Source organism: Danio rerio, chromosome 17, assembly GCF_052040795.2.
Source record: "Danio rerio strain M-AB ecotype USA chromosome 17, GRCz13ab, whole genome shotgun sequence".
NCBI lineage: Eukaryota > Metazoa > Chordata > Actinopteri > Cypriniformes > Danionidae > Danio > Danio rerio.
Genome location: NC_141037.1, coordinates 32,410,980 through 32,432,651, shown reverse-complemented (window position 1 = coordinate 32,432,651; position 21,672 = coordinate 32,410,980). Strand labels below are relative to the sequence as shown.

The following is a 21,672-nucleotide window of genomic DNA, read 5'->3' as shown; positions in this document are numbered from 1 at the left end:
GTTTTTAGTGTTTAAGTTCAGTTCAGTTTAGCTCAGTTCAGTGTGATTTAATCATTACTGAGAGTCCAAACACTGAAGAGCAAATTCATTGTTGCTAGCACCGTGTCCATCCATAACCGCAGGTGCAGTGCAGAACAACTGTTCAATATTATGTGTGTGTAGAAACTCACTTACAGACTAAACAGTATCTTATATTCCCATTGTTTTAAGGGATGTGCATGACTGTTATACACTTGCATGTTTTACAGCACTGCGTGTTTTGATGTATTCTTTGTGAATAACTTCTTGGTTGTTGCAGTTGTTACAAATCTATGTGTACTGTACACTGTAAAAAGGATTGCTTCAAATTTTACAGCAACTTATTTACTATTGTAGCAATTTTTATCTTTCCGCTAAGCTATACACTCCCTGACAAAAGTCTTGTCATCGATCCCAGATGTAGCAACAAATAAGAACTTCTAGTTGATCATTTGGAAAAGTGGCAGAAAGTAGATTTTTTTGATGAATTTGATGAACTGCATCCCAATCATCACAAACACAGCAGAAGACCTATTAAACCCCAAGGACCCAAGATTCTAACACAAATCAGTCAGGTTTGGTAAAGGAAAAATCATGGTTTGGGGTTACATTCAGAATGGAGGTAAGCCATAAAAAGCCTGAGGTATCAAGGCATTTGTGCTGCCCATTACATTACAAACCACAGGCGAGAGCAAATTCTCAGCAGGTCAGCGCTCCTTCCCATACTTCAGCCATCACATCAAAGATCCTGAAAGAAGGTCAAGGTGCTCCTGGATTGGCCAGCCCAGCCACCAGTTATGAACATTATTAAGCATGTCTGTAGTGAGATGAAGAAGGAGGCATTGAAGATGAATCCAGAGAATCTTGATGAACTCTGGGAGTATTTTCAGATGATTTTATTAATAAGTTATTTAAGTCATTGCAGAGATCCTCTAAGGCAGGGGTGTCAAACTCAATTCCTGGAGGGCCGAAGCCCTGCACAGTTTAGTTCCAACCCTGCTCCAACACACTTACCTGTAGGTTTCGAACAAGCCTGAAGGACTGAATTCGTTTGATCAGGTGTGTTTAATTAGGGTTAGAACTAAACTGTGCAGAGCTGCGGCCCTTTTGGAACAGAGTTTGACACCTGTGCTCTAAGGTCATGGAAGTCATACACAATATTAATTCTTTTTCCACTGCACCATGACTTTATATTCTATACCCTACATTATTTCTGTTATGTGACAATACTTCTATTTGAGCAAAGTCAGACCTTACTGTCCTAATTAAATATTCAATAAATATATTATTTATCCTAATAAAAAAAAAATCAACGCATGATCTATCTTATTTTGGTAAAAAAAAAATGTCTTCTGATACCAATTGATCAACTAGAAGTCAAGTTATTTGTTGTTCCTAAAACTTGGATAGGTGACAAGACTTTTGACAGGTAGTGTACATATGTTTTAGACATATTTTGACTCTTTCAATTTCAGTCTAAATCTGATAATGTTTTTTCGTACCAATATTGTAAAATGTGCTTTAGTTTTACATTAGGCCTAACCAACGAGGTTCACACTATTTCACTAATGTCTACTTCAAAATGTCCTACCAAGTGACTGATATGATTAAATATCAAATAACATCATGGCAGGGGAAAATAAAAATGACCTGTGAAAAAAAAATCTACCCAACAGCCAGAAAAATCACAAAACAACCATCCAAGCATAACAAGAGAACGTTGAAGACATATGGCAAAACATTCTACATCTGTTTGTCATAAACCCTTCTCGCTTCTCACAGTGATGCCCTTCAGAGCAGTACACGTATTCACAAACATCATTTATCACCGAACGTAGGTAATTTGTTTACGCCTGCTTATACCACATCACCAAATGAGCCCGAATAACAGGAAGAGGAGGAATAACAGTAACCCGACGAGGAGAAAGGCAGGGCCCGGAGGAAGCTGCAGTGCGGCATTTTGGCCACAAGTGATCGCTGTTTTGCCTGTGTTTTTACATTATCCCTATAAGCTGCTTTCTCATTGTCATAACACTGAGGAGGAAAATGGCAACTCCAGTGCGCGTTTGCAGACCGCAATTCAGATCGATGTTGTAGGCGCGACCATGAGCTGAACATGGGATATGTTTTATCCAGCTGTGGTGACACTGGGCGATATGTTGTAGACCTTTCCCGACATCTGCATTGCTTCTGATCCGAAGACCGGCTGTGCATCGCTGGATGAGCATTGAACATTCAGGCTGACCATTGTTATATGCAATAGTACACGTGTTGTATTTAAGCTCAATATCATACATATTTATGCGCCGATAGCTTTACATAGAGCGGCTCGCCTATGAGGTTTTGCTGAGTTTCTTTTTTCTCATCTTTTAATAATTTATTACATATTTCGGACATCATCAGAAAATGAGGTAAGCTGCCCATTCTGTTGACACTGCATGTAACGTTATATATGCATTCATTCGCTAAAATGTATAAATCTATAAATGTTTCATTTTGTGTGTTTATATATTATGTTACACAGCACATGACACTTACTCGCAGACACTGGGTGTGTTTCATACCTTGTGTGCGCCCAAGACACTGACAGCATATGGGGTGAGCTCTCAGTGACTTGATTCATTGAGTAGAATCTTTTGAGTCAGTTCACTAAAAGATTTGTTCACTCGTCTGGAAGTTTCGTCATTATGCCAGTAGAGGGCGACTAGGGAATTTTATGTTAAAGCTTTTTATGTGAACCATTAATCAAATAAATGCTAAAATAAGTAGCTGTGCAGTTTACGTTGTTGAAAATCTACAAATTAAGTACAAAAAATGTTAGTGAATCTCAATAACTTAATCATTAGCATCCAAAGAAACGGTAAATTGTTTATTAAGGTGGATTTATACTTTTGCGTCGAGTGATTGGTGTGACCCACAACACCTGCCTTGTGCATAGCCATGCATCTATACTTCTGTGTGCTGTTTGTGTTGCTCTGCAATAACACGTCCGAAACACTAGCTGGCAGTAGAGTTTTTTTTATGTTCCTTTTTGTCGAGCTTTTTCGCGGGTGTTTTTTCTGAATGCTGCAAGCTAAATCTCGCTCATTCAGAGGTGTGAACTGGCGGACCTTAATCATAAGGTAAACACAAAATAAAAGTTTCTATCTGGAGCTTCTTCACGAGACTTGATACTTGTTAAGCACTCACTCCATCGAGTTCATGGCTCTAAGCACTGCCTACGGTCATCACTGATACCAAGCCGACCAAGATTTGCGCTATGCGTCGATACAAAGTGTAGTTACATTTTTTGAGAGGTCAGCCACGGCAAAGGATATGCAACTGTGCGAAGGATATGCCAGACAATACACGTGTGCTTTAAATTATCCATTTTTAGCAACGGATTCTGATAGGCTGCCAATATAATTATTTATCAACTAGTAAAATAATTGTTCCTAAAGTGATTCCAATGATATTGTTACTGTGTTATTATTGTGGGTAGACTTACATTTTCTTTTAGAATTTAAATGATTATTTCAACTTCGTTATCAATGTTTGTCATTGTATGAGTAAAATGTCTCAGTACTTATATTATCCACTTTATTTGTATTGTAAAAGTATAGAATGCACACAACCTCAGATTCATTAGCTACATGTTTAATTATTTGCTCGATAAACCATGTAGTTACAAGTATGGCAATACATTAAAATAATAGGCTTTACTAGTTTGTAATATAAAGCAGCTGAAATCTAAAAATATCTCAGGTAGGATGAAACCGGTAGTCTCGCACATTCAAATTACAGATGGTCATAACCTTCATATCCTATTGTGGATATTATAAGTATAATAAGATTCAGTGAGTTAAAGAATTGTTTCAAAGCTCTGATTCGCTGATAAACACGCACCAGCGATCATTTGGACACACCCAGAAATTGATTCTTAGAAATGCTTTCTGGGTAGTCAACTTACAGGTTTTGGCACACAGCCACTGAAAGCACGAGCTGTTATGAGTGTGCAGATTCTTCACCTGGTTTCTGTTCTGCTGACATCAGCAGAGAGGGACAGTGTTTGAAGTGTGTGACGGTTATTCAGTGCACCGAGATGCTGAGCATAGACTCCGATGGCCATGACAAATCTAAACGGAACTGTCCGTGGGAATTAGCGTGAAGCGTTTTATTGAATTCATAAAGCAACCGGAGCAGTTAATGCGCATGTCTCATTTCACCCATGCAGTGGATTTTCACTGGGTGTGTTCAGATTTCCAGATTCATGCTTTGTGATTTAGAAACAAAAATGTTCATTGTGATTTAGAAAATTAAATTACAGTAGCACCGAGCATGTTGTATTTATATTTGTAATCCTAAAATAAAGTTAATTTTGGAACAGATTTATAGTTTTTATGAATGGTATGAATGAATAGCCATTTATTAAATCGGTTGCCTGATGAAATCAAAACATGCTTACATGCTTAGACCAAGCAGCACGGGATTTTTTAGATTATGCAAATTTGATTTCTGTAATTAATTTTAGTCCCTTATTAAGGCAAATCACTAATTGTGTACACTAAATATAGGCTTGTTTACACTTTGAGTTCCATGTAATTGCATAGAGAGTCAATTGCATACAACGGCAAGAAGGTCCACATACGTTTGTCATTATCTTCATATGAGTGCATTTATTTTAAGCTTTTCATAGATCATCCAAAAATGAAAATGTGCTGTTTCAGCCCCTGGCCATGTCTAGCTGATTGGCTATTTCAGTACAACATTAAAGAAGATTTTTAGCTGAGACTGTGGTCACTTGTGATTCATTAATTGCAACAGTCCAAATAATATATAAACATTCTGTATGACAACACCTATTACATGCACAAAGACTAACCATTTTCTTCACAAGATCTCAGTGTATCTTTAGGAATCTCCTTTAATGTTATACTGAAGAATAAAGTCATCCACATCTTGAATAACCTGAGGGTGAGTAAATTAGCAGTAACATTTTTTTATGAACTATGCCTTTAAGTCCACTTTCCCTTTGCTTTGTTCTGCCTCTGTCTGGACTAGAAGGAAGTCTTAAATTGTGCTGGACCGGCTTGCATTCTCGCCAGCAGGAAACTGAGGAACTGGTTGAGTGGAATGATTTATTCAACCCTTGACTCCCTAAGCAAAAATTCTTTACTTCACAATGTAGGCTATTTTTAGTACTAGTGGTAATCATGGTAAGGGTAAAGCATTCACTCCCATGTCGGCAGGAAGCAGTGAGTGTATGAAATGAGCTCCTAATACACTCGGGGTATGAGATCTGTTGGTCTGGCGAATCGTACAGACTCAGACGCATGGATTGTGTTTATTCTGCGTATATGAGTTCATTTCTGTGAACAGTATTTAGAAGGTTCTGTTTTCGGGTAAATTTGAATGTAATTAATAATATTCATGTTTTCTTAGTTTCAGTTAAGTTCAGGTTGTTTGCTGTTGTTTGTGAGGATGTTTTTTGATATTTTTGAGCTGAAGCAAGTGTATTTCCTGGTAGTAATTCCACTTGCGCAATTGATCTGAATATGTATCGAATCCAGCTGCCGTGATTTATTCTGTCATTTTTCCATGAACCCAAAGGCTCATCTGCCAGCACAAACACATTTTTACTACAGCGTGCCACTTTGTGTCTTATTGAGCCACGGTGTTTATGTGGTTCTCGAAAGTCTCATTATCAGTCTTAAAAATATTTCTTATCTGAAAAAATAAATTTTTTTTTTTCTCCACTGCACTTACTTGAAGTTTTTAACTAACACAGGCTCTTTAAAAATTTGTGCTTCAGCCTACATGTTTGTGTAATCACAAAAACATACTTTAACATACATTTGACTGCAGTTTCTAGGTTATGGTTTGGTATGATGCAAAAACCTTTCTTTTTTTTACACTTATGATAGTTTTAGGGACTTATTATTGATTATTAAATACCTCAAAATAACTTAATGTAATCAAATACATTTGACTAGAGTTAGTATCGTTCAAAAATGTTCATACCAGTACTTTAAATTTGATACTGGATAGTTTTCTCAATACCAATTTTATAAAATTAGTTTCAGCAAGATTACATACTCTATTGCATCTATGTTTTCCAATTTGTAGTTTTTTCTTTAACAGAGTCAAAATCTTAAAAGCATAACCAAACAAAATGTAAAAAATAGTGTTTATTTAAACATGAACAATTCAGGGTGCTTATACACCTAGAATTTTGTTTCAGAACCTGTCTTGTATGCTCAGTTAGCGCAGTTCGTTTGGCATACTGTTTGTGAATCCAGAAATCCTGAAAACAATTGGTCCGAGATTGCCTGGATGAGGTGAAACAAACTCTCCAACTGTTATTTTTCTCTAACGTTTAAGCCTATAATGCATAATTCTAGTTAGCTTTTTTTTTTAGTAGAAGATCGATTGATTCAATGGATAGATTTCTACAAAACTTGACATCTAAAATGAGTCTCTGTATGAGAAATTCTTACCTCTCTGATGATGATGTATGTGGGTGTCAAAATTAAAGTGTAACTTTTTGCTTATAATGTCGTATTGCTAATCATCATAAATTAAAATAACAACGTATAACAGCTGAGCAGAACCCACGGGACTCTAAAAAATAAACCCTAAAACTCTGACCAATGTGAGGAGAATGTACTCGCACGTGACTTGTTTGAACTGTTTTGGTTCATTTATGAACTTTTCCGTTAGAAAGCGAACCGCACTGAGAACAAAAATAAACATTGTACCAATTTTAATCCCTATTTTTCATCTACAAGTGTGGAAGCACCCTTAATGTCAGTATGTATGGTTAACTTCTGCATCCGTAAAGATCTCTATCTTCTTAAAAAAGATGCATGCTTGCTCAGGAGACAGACAAGTCTGATATCAGAGAGGCCATTTGGTTAATAAAGTAAAGATTCATTCCAATGACAATGCGTTCAGATTAATAAAGATAATTTAAATAAAACATTTTGGTCACACTTTACAATAATTTCGTATTAGTTAATATATTTACTAACATAAACAAACAATGAACAATATGTTTATTACAATATTTATTAATCTTTGTTGACATTAGCTAATAGAAAATGAGTAATTTAGTCATAAAGGGCATATTGCTCTCGTTAATGTGCACCCTATACTGACACTAAGGAGAAAAAGTTGATGAATGGTCATTATTTTTGTGTAATGTGCACACAAAAGTACTCTCATAGCCTGATAATATTACGATTGAACCACTGAAGGCACAATTTGAGGATATTTTTTGGTATGTTTCTGTCTATGAGGGAAGAGAGAGTTCTCAGATTTCATCTAAAATATCTTAATTTGTATTCTAAAGACAAGCAAAGGTCTCGGGGGGGTTTCAAAACAAATATTTTCTTCAAAGAAATACCAGCAGTCTCTTTGCTTCTTCTAGCCGGCTGCATGAATGAGCGCGTGTGCGTGTCGTAGAGATCATGTGGCTGTATTTCTGTGGTGTAGAGAGACTCCTTTAAGGCACAGACCGCCTTCCAATCCTTTGAGTGGATAAGAATGGATGTGAGCAGAATAAGGTGACTGGTCCATATCTGTCACATGCTTGGTTCTCTCTCTCTCTCTCTCTCTCTCTCTCTCTCTCCTGCTCTCATCCTCTCGTTTTCTTCTCCTTCCCTCCTTCACGTCCTTTTTCTGTCCCACACTCCCTGTTCTAGCATTATCGTGTCTCAGAAATGAGCGAGCTCTGTGTTTTACCTAGCTGAGAGGATGAGGCGGTGCAGACTTTTCTCAGTCTTATCCCCCGTCCTTTTCCCTGTTATGTTTGTGTTTCATTTGGCTGTAAGGACTCTTCTTTCACATTGATGTCTTCAGAGCTTCAACTTGGCGATATGTATTCCTTTGATGACTATGGGTAAGAATCTGTCCCGTATGGATTTTATTATTACTTACTGATTCTGAGTTACTTCAAGTTTGCTTTAGGGGTAAAAAAGCTTCATAGATTCAAACAATCTGGGTCTTTAACTATGTTAACTTTGAGATTTTCTTCCCCAGCAGCTGTTCCCTCAGTGGAATGAGTTTATTAATCTACAAAAACATGCTTGGGTTCAACTGCTACAGAGTCCCAAACCCACTCCATGTTTTACTGTTGAGTCATTTAGCATTTTAGAAGGAAAAGCAGAAAATAGGCACAGGTTTAAATAAGAAACCAGGACACTGGCTTGGGATTTGGAGTCTTGTTTTATAGCGCTGTTAGACCTGTGTATTGCAGACTGTTTTCAGGTTGAAATGCTGTTTTAAGGTGCACCATTTTAGCAGTCATACATATGGATGTTGTGGACGTGCATGTAGAAGAGATGTCTTTAATTTTTTTTTAGATTAATGGAGATATACAGTTACTCTGGAACAGAAATGAGTTTGGCAAGACAGTTTTCAGGAAACGAAAATGTGATGTCCCACAACTGGGAATAAGTCCAGGCAGTTGACACCAGCTGGAGTCGCGTGCCATGTAGGGACAACTGTGTGGTTGAGTCCAAATGTGGGATCTTTTGAATCTAAAGCTGAAGCAAACATGTGTTCAACTTTTCCCTTGAAGCTCTTTATTTTGCTTCATAGACAGCCTGATGGATGGCACTGATAGTGGTGTGTGGGTATTTTAGGTAAACTAATGTTATTAGAGTCCATACGCATATAGTAACCAGGCTAAACAGATTTGTTGAAACTAGGCTGACTAAACAGCTCCTTCCTCTTTCTTAGTCTTGGGCTGATTTCTTTCTATATTTGCCTCTTTAAAAAGAGTGTAACCTAATACAAGCCTATTTTGGTTTCTGATTGCTATCGCACTGGTAATTCTCAGTATTTTCCTCTAAGGATAAGGATTAGTCAGAGTGTCCCGCACCTGGTTTATCATGACCAGAGGGTGGGGGAAGGGTGCGGGACATTTGGCTTTTCATCATAACCAAGGAAACTGCTGCCTATAGAGAAATATCAAGGCTTATCTAGGAGTGGAGTGTTTTGTCACTCATAGAAGCAGCTTTTTCAGTTGTGATAAAAACCTGATATTTTTAGCCTATTTTAAGATTGTTTAATGGTTGATTTAGTTGATTAGGGATGATGGAGAGTATCTGAAGAGCATTTTGGTACTGTATGTAACGTACAAGTTGGACACTGCAAAAAGCCATTTTTGTATCAATCTTTGAGCTCTTTCATGAGCAGAGGCTGTATTCAGGTCTATTTATGAACTGCCTTTACTTTGTCTGTTATTGTACCGATTTTTTTCTTTATATTTTATATATTAAGGAAAGCACTGAAATGAAAGCTCTGGCCCAAAACCGAAAATTCTGGATGCACTTACAAAAACCATTAATGCTTTTAAATAATTGTTTATTTTGGTTAATTGGTTATTTTGATAAACAACATAAAGTAATTTTGTTTAAAATTAAAAATTTGACTTTTTCAATTGAACTCAATAATTTGAATAATTTTCCCAGTACTGGGTTGCACCCGAAAGGGCATCCACTGCGTAAAACATATGCTGAAATAGTTGGCTGTTGATTCCGCTGTGGCGACCTCTGATAAATAAGGGACTAAGCCAAAAGACAATGAAAGAATGAACTTGAGTTATACATTACAAATTTTAAAAGACACAAGCCAATAAAACAACCACATTTTATTTTCAGTAAAATTTTTACATTTTACCAGTGTTGGAATTGCAACACAGTAGAGGTACTGCAAGCAGCAAGAACAAGTATAATAAATAATGTCCGGTTGGCGTGTCAGTTTGAGCCGACTTAGCTTTTTCAGTGAGCATGTGCCATCCTTTGAAAAATCCGCTTTTGTGCAGCCGTTGAAATTAATGGGTTTCATAGCACATCGCTTTCCGCATCCTGTGTGAAAGCAGAGTAACACAGTGACAATGGCTGAAGGGAGAGTGAAATCAGCATGCTGAACACTGCTTGGCAATGCTGCACAGTAAAGTATGCTAGCACAGTATTTATTTAGGTTACTTTTGTGTTTGTTTGTTTTTTGGTCGAAAACTGAAATAACCAAAAATTTGGTGCATCCCTAAATTTATTTATTAAACAATTTATTGCTTCGAACTGCAATAAATTGAATAAAATAACTAATAGTCCTGATCATCGTCTCCCTCCATTAGGACCCATTATTTATCCTCAATATATTTGAGGGTTAATACTAGGGCTGCACGATACAGGAAAAATATAACATTGTGCTATTTGATTTTGCTGCAGTATATATTCCGATTTGTGTATAATTTCACCAGATGATTTGAACACCCCTATTTGAAAAGATTTCCTTAATTTAGTGTTTTTTTTTTTTGTCTTTTTCTATGAAGTGCATCTGCATACAATATAATTAATAAGCAAAATTAAATAAACAGTATATACACTTTATGGTTTTCTGCAGTTTCAAGTATGAAATTGAACAATTAAACGTAAAATAACATGGTCGTCTATGTTTCCCAGAGATGGATTGCGGCTGGAAGGGCATCTGTTGCTTAAAGACGTGCTGGATAAGTTGGCAGTTCATTCCGCTGTGGCGATCCCAGATTAATAAAGGGACTAAGCCGAGAAGAAATGAATAAATGGTCATCGATCACACTGTAAAAAACACTTGCTGCTTTAATTGTTTTAGTTAAATCAAATGAGGTTTCCTAGTCATCTCAACTTATATCAATCAAACTAAATCTAATCTGACTTAATATTAAGTTTAAACTTTGCATAACTTGTAAAATGTAGTTTAAACCTGATTAGCTTATTAAAGTAGGTTCAAGAAACTTAATATTTGTAGTCAAATGACTTTTTGTCAAATATATTTTTACAGTGCATTGTGTAAATAATATTAAAGAATAATATTTAATATCTTTAAATCTTTAATAAATAAACAAATTGTGTGATGTTTTTATTACACATTGCGATATCAATGTTCAAACAATATATTGTTCAGTCCTAGTTAATACATTATGATAATTGTATTTATTAATCTTAATTATATATATATATATATATATATATATATATATATATATATATATATATATATATATATATATATATATATATAATCCACATCCTAAATACTAATGCTAACCAGCATTAAGTAGTCAAGCTTTAAGATCACTGTAAACTGCAAAATCTTGTGTCATCATTTAAAGTGGAACTGCTCTCCAGTGCTGAATCCTCCCGTTTTGTCAGTTCTTTGAAAGCAAAGCTTGTGTGATGAAATGCTGACCCTAGTATGTTTTTTAGCATGTCGTCTGGTTTGTCTTTGAATGTGTGTCAGTGGCAGCCTGGCTGACTGTCCTTTGTGTGACCTGTCACATACATTTTCTAATAAATGCAGAGCCATCATGCGTCTGACAAAATTCATCTTAAATTTAAAAAAACATCCTAAGCAGCAAATTTAACAAATTATCTCTTCACTTCAGGTCAAATTCTTTCACGAAATCCATCATCTGATTCAGGTTTTCAAAATCCAATCTGTTAAGGCATGCAGATTTTGGTGATTTTATATCAGCAAGGTTACGTAAACATTTAAACTGCACACAAAGCAGTTTTTAAAACAGCTTGTTTATGGAAATAAGTTTATTCCTCCTACAATTCCTTAAATATAATATATTGGATATTGCCTGTAGCTACTTGTTTGCCCTACAGATTTAGTCTTACCTTTTAAACAAGTTTGAAAACTTAAAGAAAAAATGGAGTTATTATAATACAGTGCATGTGTTTTTCTGATGTACTTGAAATGTTATATTGTTTATGAGCTGTTTTATTAACATCTTTCTGCAGTTGAGACACTGAATAAGTGAAATAATGAAACAAGACATTTCAGTAAGTTTTTATTTCTTTTATTTTGTGCAGTTACTACTAGTGGTGACAATAGTGATCTTTCATGCCACATCAAAGACTGTCAAAATTACAGAATTTGTCATTTTTTTGTCAGAAGAAACAAAGCAAAAATATTATTGCACTTATTCATTGGCAAAATATATATTCAAAAAGGCAGCGACACCAAAGCTCTAAAAATGCCAATTTATTAAATTAAAAAAGGCTGACACAAAGCATGTAACGTTTCGAGCACTTCATTAGACAGTGTTCATCACAGTAAGTTGCTCCTTTTTGTACACTTCCGGATCACATGATTTCCTATCATGTCACAACAAGAAAAAACAAAAAAATAATATTACATCACAAATTAGGCGAGGCAGTGGCGCAGTAGGTAGTGCTGTCGCCTCACAGCAAGAAGGTCGCTGGATCGCTGGTTCGAACCTCGGCTCAGTTGGCGTTTCTGTGTGGAGTTTGCATGTTCTCCTTGCCTTCGTGTGGGTTTCCTCCGGGTGCTCTGGTTTCCCCCACAGTCCAAAGACATGCAGTACAGGTGAATTGGTTAGGCTAAATTGTCCGTAGTGTATGAGTGTGTGTGTGGATGTTTCCCAGAGATGGGTTGCGGCTGGTAGGGCATCCGCTGCGTAAAAACTTGCTGGATAAGTTGGCGGTTCATTCCGCTGTGGCGACCCCGGATTAATAAAGGGACTAAGCCGACAAGAAAATTAATGAATTACATCACAAATTAAAGAAAGCAGAATATAACAAGGAAATACAACAAAATATAGCCAAAAAAACGTTACCCAAACACCTAATTAAACATTAAAGAATTATTAAAGAAAAGGATGAATGTCAAACTCCTCATTCAAACCTCTTAGAGACTATGTATCTAGAGTGAAAATCCAAAAGGCTTCATGTTGGAAAAGCAATTTATTATGATCTCCACCCCGATGTGGACACTTCAAAACTTCAATTCCTAATCTGTATTGTAGAGTAGAGACAGGATGTCTCATAACTGGGAAATGCTGTGCAACAGAACTTCTAGGATCATAATGTCGAATAGGGCATCGATGTTCAGAAATGTGAGTTTCAGAATTTTTAAAGGCCTACTCATTTTGCCGACATAACATAAACCATACGGGCACCGCAACATATAGATTACGGTCTTGCACGAAATAGAGCCTCGAATTTTGAACTTTTCTGCTGCATTGGGATATGTAAAAGTTGACATTTTTAAGGTATGTCGCTTTTGCTGATTGGCTGAACGCTGTGCTTGCTTTTGTACATTTTTTTGGGGGGGTGAGGTTAGTTTTGCTACGGTTACTCCATCCGTACATACTACGCTGGAGTTTTCGAGGGCCGAAAACGGAGCGTTTCGAAAACGCTGGAGAGGCCGTTTCCATCCTAAAACGCTGCTGCTCCGTCTCAGTGTGAATGGGGGGAAAACGGAGACATCTGAAAACGGAGGCGGGGCTGCCGACATTCGTCATCTGATTGGGGCTTTTCCTCAATATTAAGTAGCTTACACACACAGTTCAGTCTCGCATCTTCTCCCTGTAAATTCAGACTTCACAAGTTTAATATGGAGAACAGAACCTCGAGGACATGTCCAGTAAATCTTCAAAGGGAACAGTGTACTTTATAACTTCATTCACATCATCCTGACAACGTTGTTTCACTTTCTCAACAATAAAATGAAAACATGATTTAAACAACTGCCTATTTTCATTTTGATATTAACAACTTAACAGACAGCAGAAATGTTGAGGCATCGTGCTGCATCTTTACTGTATGCATATTTATAATAAAACAGAGCCTATATAACATCACTGCCTCCTTTCATTTTCATTGAAAATACAAAACGTATCCTCTGCTTTGCTGAATGTCAGTTTTAATAAACAATAATAGCCATTATGAAAGTATAACGCACAGTAAAATTATACATTATAGGAAATAAAGGCAAGCGATCAGTCAATATACAGAATGTACATGGTTACATTAATAACTTATCTTTGCGCTTAGCCAAAACACGTTACCTGTGAACAGGTAATCGATTCAAAAGACCAAAGTCGGGGAATATGTCGTTAGATATAGACAAGATTAATTAAATATCACGTTTAACAAATATAGTGAGATTAAATCCAGCAGTCCGACCAGCACAGCTCTCATCTGGGTAGAAATGCAGCAGCGCTTGCCCGAGAGTGTGTGTGTGGTCACGTGATGTGCGTTTTCAGCGTTTTGGTGTGGATGGAGAGCAGTTCAGGAACGCTGTGTAAAACGCAAGTGTGGACGTGAATCGTTTTCATTCTAAAACGCCATTTTAAAACTAAAATGCACTAGTGTAAACGGGGCCTGAATAACACTGTTGAGAACTGGGTACTGTGGGTATGGTGTTAGTAACTGTACTATGAAGTGTGTTTCGGGCGGGCACTGTGATCAGATCCTATACCAATGTTGGCGATCCAGGGGTTTTGCAGACCGTACCAAAATGCTGAGGACTGGGGGGATGGTTGAAGTTACAGAAGTTTTCCGGGAAAAATAACTAAACGGGAGGGTGGCAACTGATGAGTCTGAAATACGGGAGACTCATGGGAAAAACGGAAGTGTTGGCAGTATGGTATAGTCTATCAATATACTTAAAATCGAATAACAAACCATGTGACTTGATTTCAAACTAAATCAGGCCAAAGTAAAGGTCATTTGTGGTTCATTTATGGTGTTCAAACTAGCTGCTTGGCTAAAAAAAAAAAAGAAAAGATTTTCCTAAGAGCCTTGTTTTGTGCTGGCTTGAAACACCATTTGAACTACCAATGGACTGTGGTTATTGTGTAATATTACACCTATTGCTTTGAGAATCTGCCTTCTTTGAATCAAAAACCATCTTACTTCTTCTGTTCAGTCCATCAAGGTCAGACACAAGTGAAAACAGGAACAAGAGGAGAGCTGCTTTATAGGAAATCTGAAGTTGTGGTTCTTATCTAAAACAAAATAGACAGTATTTTAGACATGCATTGCAGTATTTTAGTCAGCAATTTCACTTGTCCAGTACAGGTTCTGCCTAAAAATAAATGTATTTGGTTTTATTTTTGGTTGCCAAAATAAAAGTGCACCTCTAGCTTTGCTTCCTTAGCTAGAAATACTGCATAAAACGTGTGTACCGGCAGCAGCGGTAGTATTATGGAGCACTGTGCCGTTTTCGATTGCTCTGTCACAGCTGGGTGGGGGGTTGGGCGTCATGAGGTAATCCCCCTCAGGGTTAGACAAAACAACACACATCCACTGTCAGGCCATCCCCTCACAGCAGAAAAACCTGTCCTGGGTGTTAGTTAGTGGACCCTACTGTTGACCACTCACTGTCCATGTTTCTCTTCATCTCTTTTATTTTCTCCTCACTTTGTGACATCAGCTGAGATCATACAACCTCACAGATTGTCATTTGCCTGTTTTTTTTTTTTTTTTTTTTTTAGTTTTTTTGAGGATATGATGGGATTATGACGTTTGAAAATGCTTATTTAATCTTGGACTGGCTCTCCTAGATGATTTAAAGCTTGTTTGGTTGCAAGCACGCATCTGTTGTGCCGTACTACATCACGTCTGTGTGTTTGAGATGAATTAAAGCCGGTTTGATCAGACGTAGAGTAAGGATCTGTTTTGTGGAAGCATTTGAGAGATGGATGCTCATTCTGTCCAGTTCTGCTTACCTCAGAGCCACAGTGACTCTGGTCTTCACACCAGTGGATGCAAAATCAGGTCAGTGGGATTTCATGCTCACATCAATGTGAGGTCTGAAAACATTTACACTGATTGCAGAACATGTCTGAAGATGTTTCTTTTGGCTTGAAGAAATGTCATCGGTTGGCGTTTGTTTATGTTTAGATCTGGAACGAACTGAAAGAAAGTGTTTGTGTATACAATATAAAGCTCTCTCACATGACCGATCCATCTTTACAGGTTTTTGGCTTCAGGACCTCCAAGAAGAGAACTCATAATATAAATAAAAATGGTTTAACTTAACACTTTTCAACCTGCTTTGTAGAGTTGGTAGTACTAGTAAATGAACAACGTTTACTCATACTTCATATTTCCTGGACCGAGAACCATTTATTTGATGCAAATTGCATCATCTGGCAGACTTTTGTCAAAGCAGCAGATTTTACTTCCCTATCCCTGCCTATGGACACACTGAAAAAATGGCCTTGATTTCAATGGTAAAATAAATGATTAGCAATAAGTTTTCTTAGTATATACTTTGAATAACCATGAATTAACTTTCCCAGAATTCCCTGCATGACACTTCCCTATTTATGTTGTTTTGTTGACATTACTGTTGGTTCGATTTAGTTTTTTTCCTCTTTAGGTATGTGGGTTAGAGTTTAATATTAGATCTAATGTTGATGAATAATGTTTATTGTAGGGATGTCCAGTTCAGGTTTCGAGTCCGAGTCATTTGATTTTTAGTATCTACCCAAAGGTGTAGAATTGCCATGGATGGATGGGACGTGTTCACCAGTTACTGAAATGTCCCTACCAATATTTTAATCGACTTCAAAATAATGCTCTTTCAACTCTTAACCTACACATGCAAGAAGTTAAGTTCTCTACGAGTTCACTGTAATACTATTAACCAAGGCTGTGCAATCAATCAAAATTCAGAATTTGTGCTGTTCAAGGCATGCCCTCAAAGAATGTATGTCCACACCAATGTCAAGAGCGAATCTATGCCTTTGTATCTACCAATACCGAAACCCGATCCGATACTTCTGCAATGCATAAAAAAAGAATAAAGAAGAACGAAGAAACAGATCCAGGATGTTCCTTATTTTTTATTTAACTCGCCTTATTTTAAAATTCAACAACTCTGTTTGTTTGTTGTGTTAAATGTAGCCTTTTCCTTTCTACCTCCTGCCATCTCAAGTTTACATATCTCACAGTTTGCTATAGCAATGTTGTCGTCATCAACTTTATAATACCTCTAGACCGCAGACATTCTCGCGTTTTACACTTCAAGCTGCTTCCATGTTCTACTTTGCAGACATTTAACCAATAGCGTGTAAAGTCAAGAAAAAAAAAAAAAAAAATATATATATATATATATATATATATATATATATATATATATATATATATATATATATATATATATATATATATGTATATGTATGTGTGTGTGTGTGTGTGTGTAATGTCTAATTTCCAATGAGTCTGAAACAGTGTGATTGGATCTGGATTCTGGACATCCCTAGTTTATTAGTTTCTTTAACTTTATGTGTGTTGCATGCCATGATGGTGTTTATTATTTGTGAGAATGACACTGAGAGCCTTTCTATATTTTTGTATGTTTCTCTGCTTGTGGAAACAGCTGTTTGTCATGAGCATTGGTTCTTCTGATGACTTGCTCATCACCGCATGCTTATGGTGGTGTTTGTGCAACAAAGGTACTATGTGTAGATGTTAGAACTATAACACTATATATAGTGTTACGGTAGAGATATGCAGGGCCACACGGAATCTGCAGACGTTTCTTGTTATTTCTGCAGAGAATTTTGGTAAAAATCTGTGGATTTCTGCAGAATAATTTTGGGAGTATAATAACTACAACCTTAATATGTGAAATAAAAAGTAATACCTTTTAAACTTTTATTTAATGTTTAAATTGCAAATCTAATTAGATTCACTTTATTTGGTTGCACAAAGCAAGAGTCTCATATAAGATATCTACTAAAAGACAGAAAATATTACTTTACAAACTGCATTGTACATAAATCAGATGAACATTTTCATATTAGTCAATAATATTACTGTAATTAATTAAAACCATATAAATTTAGATTTACACACATTTACTCAAGTAAATAAACAGAATTATTGATGGGCTACAAATCTGCAGAAATCTGCAGAATTCTGCAGAAAATGTGTGGAATTCTGCACACGCAGATTCCGTGTGGGCCTAGAGATAGGGTAGTTTACCGTATAACTTTTTGATTTCCTTTACAGTATCTACCGTGTTTTGAACAGTAAGCTATACTCAGATTTTTTTTTACCGTAAATTTTATGAATTGCGTTTTTACAGTGCAGGTGGATATTACTTTGGGGATCTGAAATGTGCATTGGCATTTTGCTTCAGAAAGTTTGGTTGAAGGTTTCTTTTCTAAAATAATTTATAGATGACTTCAGTTTTCCCCACCAGCTTTAATTTTAATTTTGAAATCATGCTTAAAAACATTAAAGTTTTTCTGATTTTTACAATATTTATCATGTTTAGTCATTGCCTATAACTCTCTAAAGGCTTTAATTTAAAGTAGAAATTGGAAACATAGTAGAAGTTGGTTCATAGTGCCCCCAGTGGTGAACATTTGAACAAAACAACAAAAATGGTTTTCACTGGATCCAGGATCAGTTATATAAATTTGTAAGAAAGAGTAGTTGTTTCTTATCGACCTAATTAATACAAAGCCAGCAAATTATTATAATCACACATTATACAGACACTTCATGTTTAGCAATATTTGGCGATTTGCTAATTGTATTCAGGATATTATGTTTTAAATGAAAAAAAGCCTTTTTTAAAACTGTTTTTAATGTATGTTTTATGGAGTTTTTGTTACATTTATACAGTTACATTTATACATACACATACATACACACACACACACACACACACACACACACACACACACACACACACACACACACACACATGTTTGTTTTTGTGAAAAGTGGGGACATTACATAGGTTTCCATTCATTTTATGCAGCCCAAACCGTATATTATATTGCCCTCACCCCACCCCACCCCTAAACCCAACCATCACAGGAGATTGTGTGCAGCTTTACTCTCTGATTAAACTCATTCTGTAGGATTAATAAGCATTTTGAGAAATGAGGACGTCACCAATGTCCTCATATTTCACCTCCTTTTTGTAATACCTGTGTCATACCCATGTCATTATACAGATTTGTGTCCTGATATGTCACAAAAACACGTACACACACACACACAGATACACAAACACAGAGTTTTGAGTGCTTTGAAATAGTGAGTCATTTTATTGAAGTCCTTTGTTCAGCTTTAAAAACATTTCTCTGATCATTGTTGATACCATTGCGACCCTTTGTTACCCCTAGGCCCTTATTATAGGACAAATTGATAAACGATGTTTTGTTCACTTCTCTACTGTATAGGCAGCCAATTTTCTTCAAAGCACCCCTTTGAGACCAAACATTAAATTTGATTAATATTAAATACATTAAATATATTTTCTTAAAAGCCCATTTCTTCAAAGTACCCCTTTGAGACCAAACATTAAAGATGATTAATATTAAATATATTAAATAAATAATTATTTTGTGGATGGCACAATTCATGTATATCCTTGTTTCAGGTGAATCAATATTTAATGTAGTCTGTCTTGATTTGTCATCTTTTATTGTTTGGTTTATCCTTTTCAATAATGTCATAAAACATTCAACTTTTCATAGATTTGTTACCATGTTTAGTTGTTAGTTTTGCTAGTTTAGAATGAATGAATTTAGTGTTTGACAGATGAGTGAGATAAATACCAAAGTGCTGATTTGATGTCAATAGATACGTATATGGGATTTTCTACTCTCTTTTAAAAGTTGAAATCTTTTTCCTGTTAAATAAGCACTTTAATCTTAAATGCTCTTGTCATTTTATTTATTTTTTATTTTATTTTATGTTATGTTATGTTATGTTATTTGCATTCGTTCATTCATTTATTCATTCATGCTTGGTATCTGATTTATCAGAGGTCGCCACAGCAGAATAAATCATCTATATTGTTTTATTAAATTTTATTTATTCATTCCTTTATTCATTTTACTTTGGCTTAGTCTCTAACTTGTCAGAGGTCACCGCAGCAAAATGAACCACCTATTTCATTTTATTTTTTTTATTCATTAATTCATACGCTCATTAATTTTTCTTTGGCTTAGTCTCAGATTTATCTGGTCGCCACAGTGAAATGAACCTCCTATTTTTTTTTCATTCATTCATTCATTCATTCATTCATTCATTCATTCTTTCTTTTTTCTTTGGCTTAGTCTCTGATTTGTCAGAGGTCGCCACAGCAGAATGAACCACCTATTTTATTTTATTTTTTTCATTCATTCATTAATTCTTACACTCATTCATTTTTCTTTGGCTTAGTCTCGGATTTATCTGGTCGCCACAGTGAAATGAACCTCCTATTTTATTTTATTTTTTTCATTCATTCATTCATTCATTCATTCATTTATTTATTCATTCATTCTTTTTTCTTTGGCTAAGTCTATGATTTGACAGAGGTCGCCACAGCGGAATGAACCACCTATTTTATTTTATTTTATTTTTTTCATTCATTCATTTATTTTTCTTTGGCTTAGTCTCCGATTTATCAGAGGTTGCCACAGCGGAATGAACCACCTATTTTATTTTATTTTATTTTTTTCATTCATTCATTTATTTTCCTTTGGCTCAGTCTCTGATTTATCAGAGGTTGCCACAGCGGAATGAACCACCTATTTTATTTTATTTTATTTTTTTCATTCATTCATTTATTTTCCTTTGGCTCAGTCTCTGATTTATCAGAGGTTGCCACAGCGGAATGAACCACCTATTTTATTTTATTTTATTTTTTTCATTCATTCATTTATTTTCCTTTGGCTCAGTCTCTGATTTATCAGAGGTTGCCACAGCGGAATGAACCACCTATTTTTTTTTTTTTCTTTCATTCATTTATTTTCCTTTAACTTAGTCTCTGATTTGTCAGAGGTTGCCACAGCTGAATGAACCACCTATTTTATTATTTATTTTTTTTTCATTCATTCATACACTCATTCATTTTCCTTTGGCTTAGTCTCTGATTTATCAGAGGTCGCCACAGCGGAACGAACCACCTATTTTATTTTTTCATTCATTCATTCATTCATTTTCCTTTGGCTTAGTTTCTGATATATCAGAGGTCGCCGCAGCAGAATGAACCACCTATTTATATTTATTTATTTTTATTATTTTATTTTACCATCGCTGCTGTGACCCAGTGTAAAGCGTTTGAAGTATTTGCTGCACAAACGATGCTCACTGATGAATTATTATGAAGGGCTGTGGTTCATGTGGAAACTCGGTGAAGATGTTCTGTGAGGGCGCATGTTTAATTTATGCCGTTATTAAAGAAAGAGATGCTGCGGGGTAGATGTTCGCTTTCGGGCCAGTGGCTCTCATGAAGAGATGTGCAGAGTGTTTCTGCAGTACCTCCAGTAAAACACAAGACATGCATCAGCTCTCGGCCCAGCCTTCTCCAGCTTTATTTTGAACATTCTTTCAACTTTATCTTTCTCTTGTATGACAGATAAAGCTTTATTTTCTCCCCAAAAGCCATATGTGAAATTAGCAAGATTTACCCTAAATATATCCCCTTGAGAACGGTTAAATGTAGGCTTTATTTGAAAGCGTGCAGCTTAAAGAATGACAGCAATGTTCAGGATAAATCTAGCTTTATAAACCTCGTAGGACTGCCTGAAACATTTAGCTGAGTACTTAAGCACATTATTTCAGAGGCAAAAAAGACCATTAGGCCATCTCCTCTGCTTTCTACTATTGTAGCGTTGGCATATGTGTGTGTGTGTTTGTGTGTGTATGGATTTGGCCTTTGGGGGAAGGGAAAGTTCCACATACAATATTGAAGTGAAGTGATGTGCTTTAGGAGCTGACACACATTCGTGTTTGTGGTGTGTGGACACATTATTTTGTAAATGCCACTGAATAAATCAAATTACAATTTAGTATTCATTTTCATAATGGTCCAGCAGCAATTATATAATCTAACAGGCAAATTACTACTTTTTAA

General features: G+C 35.9%; 1 protein-coding gene across 12 annotated transcripts in view; it reads left to right on the top strand.

Moving 5' to 3' along the window:
• The first annotated feature begins 2,030 nt into the window (after positions 1-2,030).
• Positions 2,031-21,672, top strand: part of evla (Enah/Vasp-like a) — a 78,301-nt gene continuing 58,659 nt past the window's right edge. For 4 of the 12 annotated variants that reach the window (XM_087289446.1, XM_087289445.1, XM_087289437.1 and 1 more), the window contains exon 1: positions 7,699-7,897. In XM_087289446.1, the coding sequence (XP_087145572.1) occupies positions 7,848-7,897 (50 nt within the window). In that variant the 5' untranslated portion in view covers positions 7,699-7,847. 12 annotated transcript variants of the gene reach the window in all.